Source organism: Porites lutea, chromosome 6 (genome assembly GCF_958299795.1).
Source record: "Porites lutea chromosome 6, jaPorLute2.1, whole genome shotgun sequence".
Taxonomy (NCBI): Eukaryota; Metazoa; Cnidaria; class Anthozoa; order Scleractinia; family Poritidae; genus Porites; species Porites lutea.
Genome location: NC_133206.1, coordinates 16,846,540 through 16,857,666, shown reverse-complemented (window position 1 = coordinate 16,857,666; position 11,127 = coordinate 16,846,540). Strand labels below are relative to the sequence as shown.

The 11,127-nt window shown below is 37.2% G+C and overlaps 2 protein-coding genes across 2 annotated transcripts in view; both read left to right on the top strand.

Annotated features, from left to right (window-relative positions):
- Positions 1-4,350, top strand: part of LOC140940130 (intraflagellar transport-associated protein-like) — a 6,224-nt gene extending 1,874 nt beyond the window's left edge. The window contains exons 3-7 of the mRNA XM_073389023.1: positions 248-322; positions 786-1,038; positions 1,568-1,624; positions 2,860-2,960; positions 3,601-4,350. Coding sequence (XP_073245124.1) covers positions 248-322; positions 786-1,038; positions 1,568-1,624; positions 2,860-2,960; positions 3,601-3,732 — 618 coding nt within the window. The 3' untranslated portion in view covers positions 3,733-4,350. The remainder of the gene's footprint in view (positions 1-247; positions 323-785; positions 1,039-1,567; positions 1,625-2,859; positions 2,961-3,600) is intronic.
- A 2,083-nt stretch (positions 4,351-6,433) lies between these two features.
- On the top strand, positions 6,434-10,482 carry LOC140940778 (uncharacterized). The gene is made up of 2 exons (XM_073389741.1): positions 6,434-6,608; positions 8,960-10,482. The coding sequence occupies exons 1-2, from the start codon at positions 6,466-6,468 to the stop codon at positions 9,978-9,980; spliced, it is 1,164 nt and encodes a 387-aa protein (XP_073245842.1). The 5' UTR covers positions 6,434-6,465; the 3' UTR covers positions 9,981-10,482.
- The last annotated feature ends 645 nt before the right edge of the window (positions 10,483-11,127 follow it).

The window sequence follows — 11,127 nt, the reverse complement described above, 5'->3', positions numbered from 1 at the left end:
TTTTTCTAATTGGACTTGGAAGATTTTTGTGTTTTGGAAGTTTTCACTTATTGGAGGTGTGAGTCACGTAGGAAGGGTCATCGCACATGGAGGTTCAACTGTACCTGTAGGAAACAACAAACAAACCCAACTTTGAATGGAGGGAATGGAGGTAGAGGCAGTCAATGCTAAATCACTGGGATGGAGATCAGTTTTGTAATAACACATGATCTGACAGTTGTCATTCAATGGTGCTTAAATATCGTAGATACTAGGACCTGGTTCAGCAACTCCTTCCATCTTGATGAGATCAGCTGATTCATCAGGCAAATCATTCGTTCAGGTAAGATTATTTTAAACCTCAATACCATGGAGAAATTTTTTTCTCCGGTGAAAATGAATTTTCAGGCTCAGAAAAAATTGTATATTTCTGCATCAATAGGACAACTGACATGTGTTGACCCTTAGCTTAATTTACTTTAAAAATGCACTTTATTTGCAATGATTGTCAATAATTTATTTAACACTTAAGTGCACTGGAGATGGGACCACATTTATTTTAAGTGGTCTTCTGAGCTATGCAAAGTTCTATCCCTTATAATAATTACCAGTAAAATGAACATCAATAGTTATTATTACTGTCAAACTTTCCCTGGCTTATATGTTTTTTTCATGGACTTTTTTTTTCATATTTAATAAGTTATTATAATAGTCAATTATTTTAAATAAATGCATTGAATTACAATCTTTTCATTTGTAAGTATTACTTTACTCATTAATGTCGAGCCACACATTTCACTTTTCAGGTAGATAACTTTATTGACTGCAAAGAAGATGCAAGTGATGATGAGGATGAGGATTCAAAGATGCATGACCATGGTCTTTTAGAAGATGAAATATTTTATTCATCTAGTTATTCTCCTTCAGTATCATCATTATGCCCAGCTAGCACGTCAAAAAGTGAAATAACAACAGATCAAACCAGACATCAGAAGAAAAAGTTAACAGCTGATCTAGATGATAAAAGCCTTGAATCCAAAAACATCTTTTATCTGTCTGGTAATTATTAAGCTATTATTAATTATTTAAAATATCTATTTAAATGTTGGTCAATGGCTAGATTGTAAAACTCTTATCTCATTTAGCGGACTTACATGGGTCATATAAATGATATAATACTAAGGGGACATGAAATTTCTCGGTCGTGCAGATTGAGCCTTCATTATGATTGGCTTTTTTGGTTTCATCTCAGGAATTTCAATGTCCCTTTCTGTGGTTGTATCAGTTATTTTATTTTGAACCTTAAATTACATTGCTTTAAGTTTGTAAACTAATAATATTATTATTAATATGTGAAACCCAAAGCAGTCTTTTAAGGAATCCTTACAAGTGTAGTTCTCGCTCTAAAAAGACCCCAAATTTCTATGAAAACAACGTTCTTACTATTTTATTGGTTATCGGCACACTGCACAAGCTCAAAGACTTAGCCAAACTTTCATTTTAATACTATTTTATACTAGTCAAGAATAAGGTTAAAAGCTTCCCATCACTCCGTTGTTGCATTATGTTGTGTATTTTGTTTTGGTAGAGGGTGTATCAAACCTTCCAGGGGAGGTTGAGGACCAGGAAACAGCTGATGAAGAAGGTAAATTGGAGTTGTGACATGAAATTACGTTATTTTTAAGGTGTGCAAAAGGATTAATATTTATTACCAGGGCTTCTTAACTTATCATAAGATCTTTTAAATACCTATAATAATTTGTAGTTGGCATATAAATTATGTGTGTGGGTACGTGGAGTCTTTTGTGTGCATAGGCAATCTGACAGGGCCCAGTTGTTCGAAGGCTGATTAGCCCTTAACCCGGGGTTAAATTTAACCCGGGTTTCATTTTCTGGTGTTCTAAAGCATTTTCTCAGATAATTTTCTCTGTTATTTTTAGAGCTTCCAATCGTCAACTTGTACACAAAAAGAATTAAAACTGAAATGCTTTTGAAGCTTTCAAATCTGAATTCAAATCTCGCACTAACCCTAGGTTATCTTAACCCAGCTTTGAACAACTCGGCCCAGGTGTTTAAGCGTCTAGCCTAAGACAAAGAATAATATGGGGAAGAGGAGTACCTGTGTGATGACTTCAGTATGAACACTTCTGATTAAACTTACATGACAGATTGTATTTTGACATGACTATAATCTTCCAAATAGAGAGAAGTGTGATGCAACGTTACCATGGTAGCAAAATTTCTGGATCATAACAATAGGGAATTTTTGCAATGATAAACAACAAAAAAACAATAGGTTTAGATTGGCCAAAAAAAAACAACTTCGCACATACGTCATGTTTTTAATTTGTACATTTCTTAGCTGAATTTGACCCAGAAAATTTTGCCAACATTTGACAAAGTAAATAAAATTAAATAAGATCGATGAAGTTTGAAGCAGTGCGAATCCACTTTTCAGGGTCGGCCAGGGTTTTTGGGTATATGGTATACAGGGGCTTTTTAAATCGGGTATACGGTATATTGCAGCTTAAACACGGGTATTCGGTATATCACTTTCTTTGAATTTCAGGTATAAAGTATACCTGGGTATAATTTTGGGTTTATTTGGATGAATTTTGGGTATTTTGGGGTATTTTGGCGAATTTTTTTCGGGTATACTGGTATATGACTACCCCCCCCCCCAACTTTTTAAGTGACGTTTTGGTTTGTGTCATTTAGAAATTTTGCTACCATGACAACGTGACATCACGACTTCCTCTCTATTGGGTAGTGGTAAAGTGGGTGTCTTGTTTTACATACATGTACCTTATCAAACCCAATCAACAGTTGTGTGTGTTGGTCCTTCTATATCCTGTTATAGATATTTCCATTTCTATTCAGATAGTGGATTAAAGGAATCTATGGAGCCAAACATAAGACAACTGCAGATCTCCACAAGACTAAAGGGGGACAATCTGATAAGTGAACACATCCTCAATGTGGTATGTGCCGCACTCTATTTCCTTCTCAGTCTGCCCATGTAAGCCCTTGTATGGCACTGTTATCACTCATGAGAAAATTAATAGGACTGTACAGTACCGCAAATGATCCCCAACCGCAAATGATCCCGAGACCGCAAATGATCCCCTGTACTGAGTACTTTTTACCCTTTTAGTAGACTGCAAGTAGTTGTCCTTTCCTCAGAGCCAATGCAGCAAATTGTGCAAGTTAATGGTAAAAAGGAGGAGAGATTGGGGCAGAGAGAGGAAAAAGGACTTCTTTGCTTTCTTCTCTCAGGCTCCACCCTCATTTCTTCACCCCTCCTGAGTGTTCACATTCTACCATGTCTCAAAAAAAAAAATTAAGAGACTGCTTGCAGTCTATTTAGTAACATAGTCTATTGATTTGGGTGTTTGGGAAGGGGGTGGGGCTCTCTCTTTGTGGGTTGAAATTCACTTAATCCACTGCTTTGCTTGATATTGCACTTGTTTCGAGTCTAAGTTTTAACCTGATGCAATGGGGGTCCAAGCATTATTTTGCTGCCACTCTAGTTCGCTGAGCCAAAAGAGAGAAAAATGCTTTGATGTTTGATTTCCTGAAATCCCCCACTCTAATTATGCTTTCTTCGTCTTAACATCACAGGGAAGTGAAGGTACAGATGAAGTGCAACCATTTACACTCGATACAGAATTTGATTATGATAATGTTGCCTTGACACCCAAGTTCAGAATGGTACCTGGCAAGCAATTCATGACCATCAATCACAGAGACTGAAAGAAGGCATTGGATGGAAGTACTTCCCAAAAAAGGGGTCATTCGTATTTTATTAACCTTTTCACTGCAAGAAAAAGCAAACTTAGAAATGAAGAAAAAAATAACTTATTTCCCTTTGTAAATATACTTGAAGAAATACTGCAGAAGAGGTTTCATTTCAATGACCTCACCCACAGAAAGGAGAGTGTCCATGTTGTAGAGGTGTCTGCTTTATAGAGTCAAACATTATGCCTGAACAACATCATGGATTAACTCGGGATGTCTGCCTACAGAGTTGTCTCTTGTAATAATTTTACCACCTTCAAGAGTGAAAGCGTTAAGGAAATTGGCCATGTGGAATTCCTGTTTGGGTGGTGCTTCATGTAAATCCAACTTTTGCAATATGGTTTGTTCTGATGCAATGCAGCTTCTTGTAAACTTGCATACACTGTACATGCAGCTCATGCAAAGAACTCTAACATACTGAAAAAGTCAGGTTTACATGAAGCACCTACCAAAGAACATTATGATGTTTTCAATAATGTTTTATTTTAGATATTGTTGCCACCAAACACTGTATATATACACATACATGAAATGAATTAGACTGCTGGATTAAAATGTTGAAAACAATGGTTATATTAATGAGTGCTTGTATGGTTAATCAGCTTGTGATTCTCTTGGATTAGGTACCACCTTATACACGCTGTTTCCTCCCAAGACTGAGCAGGCAACAGTGCAAAAGCTTTGACATCAAAGGAGAACAATGTGGCCTTACTCATGAATGTTTCCCTGAGGATTACTTTCATTAATTTGTACAATCCAATTTCTTTTTGGGCTTTTAAGCAAATCACTTAATGACTGATCTCTTGAGAAACTACTTCCCTCAAATGTTAATGATGAACTCTTCCCATCAACGGGATGGTTGGGAAAGGACAGTGTAGGGCATTATAATGACAGCGCATGTGCATGATGAGTATGTGGCAATGTGAATGGAACCTTTTGTGACGTTCAGAAAATATCACAATGAAGTTACAGCAGGCTTTGCCAAGAGAGAAGGATACGTTGTAATAAAACTAGAAGCCTGTTCATTGTTTTCTTGCACTTTGGACTAATATGATTATCAACAGTTACTCAGTACACAAGCTTATTCAAAGGTTGAACATTGTGTGACATAAGAACAGAGAGATGATTGTTGCTAGTTTAGCGAAATGTGTACACTGATTGGGCATTATCTTAGGTTCATTATCATCAGTTTATGATACCATTAACTTGACCACAACCCCTAACCCTAACATGAAGTGGCAGATGGAAAGAGCCATTAAACCATGTACAAACCAACTATTCTGCTAATGTGAACCGGATAAATGAAAACTGTGTTATTAAACTGAACAACTTTTAATAGGTATTGTACAGAAACAACAGTGATTGAGATGACTGGTGCCACTCGAAACTATTTCCGCTGTGAGCTTGTCTCATCCTGATTTCTTTTACAATCCCAGTTTGGTACGACGCCAGTGACGTCTCTTGGCATTATATCTAAAGTGGAATAACATCAAGCAGAGGTTAAATTAAAAACTATTGTTGTTTTCCAAATAACGAAAGGCTTCAGAAAGATGTTTTTTAAGTCAGTGGCACAGGCAGCTCAGAAGAAAAAATGCGATGGTGTATTGCCAAAAGAAGTTGACCCTACAACTTTATGGCCTGTACAATCGAGCATACTTTTCTTCTGATCCGCCTCTGAGAAAAACATCTTACTCATGTATTGACCAGGCTTAAAATTCATCATCTTACTTTTATTGATAAAAAGCTGATTGGATAGGTTCCTTGTCACTAATTACTATGCATAAATGAATAATCCATTTAATGCGTCACTGGGAATGAAGGATAATAAGGTCGGGTACACACCACATACAATATGTACATTGTAATGTACATTTAATATTACAAGTCGACTTGCGACTTACGTTGCTTGTGAGCGAGCATCTTTTGACTCATGAACCAAGATACAGTGTATTTTCCATCTTCCTTATATTTGAGCTCATGTATCATTACGTGGTTTACGAATTTAATGAATTACGCTAGTATGATCAGGCTAATTTCACTAGACTCTACCAACACGACCCAGCAAAACCTTATTTGTAAATATTATGGAGTGATAAATGAAAAAAAAAGCAAGGCTGGACTGTCCCATCGAAGTCTAATGAGAGCACACATCAAAAAGCTCACCTGATGGTATTTCCAGTCCTTAGTCTAACCCACTGTGGAATTGGCCTGTTTTGCTTCATCTTCTTGCCCAGCTTTCTCTTGATTTTAAAGCTTTTGTGGGACGGCTAAAGGAAACAACACAAAACTTCATGATTCGCACGACAACAGAACTTGGCTAAAGCTTCTATCATTTGCTGCCATCCGTAAGCAATCCTTACTGAATCCTACCATTTATGCTTAACTCAATCTTTTACTTACTTCAATGAAGCTAAATCGATCTCGCACATGGAAAATAAGCGTCGTAACTTACCATGATGAGAAATACGACTATCACTCTTCAAAGATGGCGGCTAAGAGAACGAACGATAGGAGAAAGGACTGGTATCTAACTTTTTCCTATCCCAACTATCACGTCGGGCATCAACTTGCACCCTACTCTCCCAGAGGTTTCCTAGCTATAGAGTAAAAGGATTTTCGCACTGAGTAGTGCAAAGCTAGCTAGAGGTGTCGGCAGCTTCCAATTCTTCGGGAGATTGTACGGAAAAGATGGAAAAGAATCCTGAAGAAGCTGAAAAGGAAGGAGTCGTCTCGAAAAGAAATCTGGAGGATTCGCAGAACGAAGAACACACTTCTAAAGCTAAGCGAAAGAAGCTGACAAAATCTGGTACAGATATACAATGGAAATTTTGGTAAGCTTGATAATTCGGCTTAAAATAAGCTTATATGCTCTAATAACTAATGAAAGACCAGTGATAAAAAAAACAGGCGTTTTGCAATCTGCCCTGGAACTTAAATCTGGACAAAAGCGGTTGCAGAGTTTGCATTGTTTTTGTGTTAGCTACCGTATTCTCGAAAACCTTAATCTTGCTTGCTTGCTGAGAGTGCATTAAATTCTAAGCCTTTGATTGATGATATCAAAAATTAAGGAATAGACTACAAGCTAGCGTGGTGTATTACAATTGGTTATCAGTATGGTCTTATGACCCTTATGATACTATATACTGCTCAATTCTGAAATAGGACGACTCCTATGCAATGCACAACTGTTCGCCCCCAACCCAGACCTCTCCGTTATTAGTGCCTATATTCATCACAGATAGCCCAAGCTCGAAATATGAGCATCGGCGAACATCAGCATTGTTGCGTAATGTTATATATTTTGAATGTTATGCAACAATGCCGATGTTCACCATTGCTCATATTTCCATCTTGGGCTACCTGTGGATTCAAATTAAGAGATTAGTATTCACACTAATGTTGGCTGGAAGAGATTCAACCTTACCTGGGCTACTTATCTTCTTGGGAGGGCGGTACTCTCGCCTAGTCCCTAGGTCTCATTATTTCCACGCGGGCTATGCATTTTTGGATCATATGGTCTGAGTGATATCATCTCAGATACATCACTGACATGAATAGGCCACTTGCACTAAGATGTCACGTGACCAATGCTTCCTTTAAACAATGAGTTGGACTATTGCTGATGCCAAAAATTGACAGAGCACATAAAAATTATCTTATGCCCAAAATTTCAGAGGAAACGCATTTAAGGGAGATATTTTATGGCACTTTGATTTTTCAACAAAATAGTATGATTTGTATTAGCCGCCATGTTGGAGGGCATACTCTTGCCCTCCAACATGGCGGCCAAAACTACTTTTTGCTTATATCTTGTTAAAAGTTTGATAGTTACACTCAGATGTGCTGTAAACTTTAACACATCATCTTTTCAACTTTTTCCTTGTAGTTTAAGTGCAAAATTTGTGTTCAGAAAGAGGTAATTTATACAGTTTTAAAAATCTCATTTTGGTCACGTGACTAGCTACGAACTTACTCATTCTAAGAAAATGGTGCGAGTTTGAAAAACCAAATCACTATTATTTTGTTTAAGATATGACCCACTAATTGTTTTTCGAAGGCAAAATCATATAACTTTCATTTTCATAAAAACAATGTCACATGACCTCGTAGTGCAAATGGCCTATTGACCGAGCATGTCTGGTACAGTGACTGGGCAAGAGCGGGGGTACTCCCCCCCCCCCCCGTCAAAATCCCCAAAATCCCTTAGACTTAGAGGGAAACCTGTAATACTGTGCCTGAACCGAAATATATTAATAACACAAAAATTCCCTTGCCTAATTTCAAGAATGGAAGCATTGTAGAGCAAAACCACTAGAGAAATTTAAACAAAGCCTCCCTTTAACAGCCAAGGCCACTTTTTGGGTTTTCCTATAACCTCTTGTAAGCAACAAGTGGGCAGAACTAAAAGACCACTGAAAGCCATACACAGTGTATCTGTGACAGGTCAAATTTGATTTCAGGTTAATTTTGATTTATTAAACTTAGGTTGATTCTTAATTTCCTGATTCTCCTTTTTCCTTTGTCTCCTAGCCCTAATTCATGAATAATTAGGGCTAAGAGACAAAGGAAAAAGGAGAATCAACCTAGGTTAAAAAATTTTACCTGAAATCATGTTTGACCTGTAACATAACTATCTGTTGCACTAGTATATGGTACCATATGACCATATGTACAGGTGAAGACAATAATAATAATAATAATAATTATTATTATTATTATTAATAAATTATAATAAATTATAATAAATTAATTATTATAAAAGAACTTGTTGGGACTTCAGAAAAGGTGGCCGCGATTGCATAATAGACATGACCGCTTGATACAGGTCAGTTGTACAGTAATTCAAGGAAACTATTTCCACGACTTTGGTAAGTGGGCTTCTGGGAGAATTATCATTTATTTCCTTGGGTTGTTTTGCTTCGGTAACATTGAGATCAAATCATATCATTTACATTATGAAGGCAGCAAGGTCGAGCAGTTAGAGCGCTGGACTTGTGAACTTGAATAAGTAAGTATTTTATTATTATTATTATTCAAAAATAGAGGGTGACTGCATAATAGAGGTTTGATTCTAATTGCAAGTAATGAATATTAATTGTACTGTACTTCTTTCAAAAGAAGATGACTGTAGTTTTGTTATTAACTTTGTACTTAATTCTTGCTATGTGTAACATTTCTCAAGGGTCTTGAAGAACTACAGTTTTCAAGAAGGAAGTCTAACCCGTTTAAAGGACATTCTAGAATGTGCTGGAAGAGAGAAGGAAGAGTTTGGGTTTAGTACCAATCTCAAGTTACACACCATGGGTAGGATCCTAAGTGATATATGGGATGGCAAGGTCAAGCGTGTAAGAAGAGGTCCACGTGGTGATCAAAAGACCCATTACATGAACTTGACTCTTAAACAAAATCGGGTGCAGTCTGTTGATGGTGACTTGGTGCTTGGTTTTGAAGAAATGGCTAAAGACGATTATGTGCTGCCTAAAGGCTGGTTTAAAGTTGTGGACAACCCAAAGAAGATCAGTCTAATACGTCCTGGGACCTGGGAGTTTGAAAAGCGGCGAGTTTTGACTGAAATATCAATGGAATTGTGTTCAGAGAAAGGAGTTAAGTGTGTAATCAAATCCCATGGAAATGAAGTAAGTTTGGAGGACTTGAAATTGCAAAAGATTTGTGAGGATTTGCCAGTGACAGCTCAAGCTAAAATGATTATAGAGCTTCTTGAAAATTCGGGCACTTGCCTTGGCTGTCGTTTTGAACAAGAAATGATGTCAATGGTGCCACACAGAGTAGGAATGTTCAGATCATTAACAGATCCTGACGCTTCACCTGAAAGTGGTGCATTTTCTTCTAAGTGTAAGTTAATCTCACCATCAGCTGCTCATCAATCATGTACATCTTGTTCTTATCTAAAAAAGCTTGGTGAGAAGAGGAAGGAAAGAAGAGAAAAGAGACCTTCCATTGACAAGCATTGCAATAAACGGTACCTTACAAAGGAAGAGATTGAGTTGCAACTAAGAGAAGAGCAAAGAATAAAAAAAAATAAGCATCGTCGAGAGTTATATCAAATGAGTGCTTCGGAGAGTGAAGATGATGAAAACCAGGATTCAGAAAGTGAGGACAACAACAGCTCATCGCCAGAAACCTGTGCTGAGGAGTGGGTGATAAAAAATGGCTCAGAAAAGTTGACCCTTTGCCGAATGTAGGGAGTTATCTGTTCATCCACCCTGTTTTAAATAGATTTAAGAGGCTTGTTCATGATGACATCTATAATGATGATGACAGTGGTCAATGGTTCATAGTTGTGATGGTGATGATAAATGATGATGTTGACCAACACTTATGTTTTTAGAGGTTGTGATGATGACAAAAATGAAGAAACAGTTGAACACCTTACAACCAACTCATTTATAGTCATTATAACCAAAATTTTATGGACCCACTTCAGTCATGTTAAAAGCATTCCACTCTATATGGATCATACGTTGATGTTGTGATGGTGATTTCTATAATAATGGTATTGGTGTGATGATGATGTTGATGATACTGACGATGATGATGATGGTGGTGGTGGTAGTTGTGATGATTTGGTTACAATACTGGGGACCACACGGAGAGACCTTACCTAAATTTTTCTGAAAATTGAAAAAATTCATAGAGATGTTTAAAAGGTCTTACCAGATACAGTGCTTTTTTTGACACTAGATCAGGATTATATTAAAGATGAAACAACAACAACATGATATTAATTTGAGGAGGACTCGGAAAAAAAATCCGAGTCCCAGATGGGATTTGAACCCACGACCCTCCGTGATCTAGTCGGATGCTCTAGAGCATCCGACTAGATCACGGAGGGTCGTGGGTTCAAATCCCATATGGGACTCGGATTTTTTTTCCGAGTCCTCCTCAAATTAATATCATGTAGATCAGGATTCTGCTTGTTTTTGAGATTCGCAACAGATTCATAGCCGTGACTTTTAATTGTGTTAACGTTTTCTTGAATTTTGGTTCAAAAGTGACACAGCTTCATAAATCAAGTTTTCAAAGCATTGGGCAGCTGTTGTTTCATGGGGTTTGGGAGAACAAATTTTCATGTTTTTCATTGTTACATGACATTTTTTGCCATATTTACAAGCAAAATAGTAAAATAAACTTTAGTTTTGATTGTCAGCATTGTTGACTTTTTAAACCAACAAATTATTTTGGACCATATGGTGACAGATACCTTTGTACACTGATCTTCCCTCAAGGCAACATAACAAATTAATGACAACTACAACGGCTTCTCCCACGCAGGCCTTTTTAGTGGAGCTTGTATTTCATCTCTCCCCACAAATGCCTGCTCAACCGGGA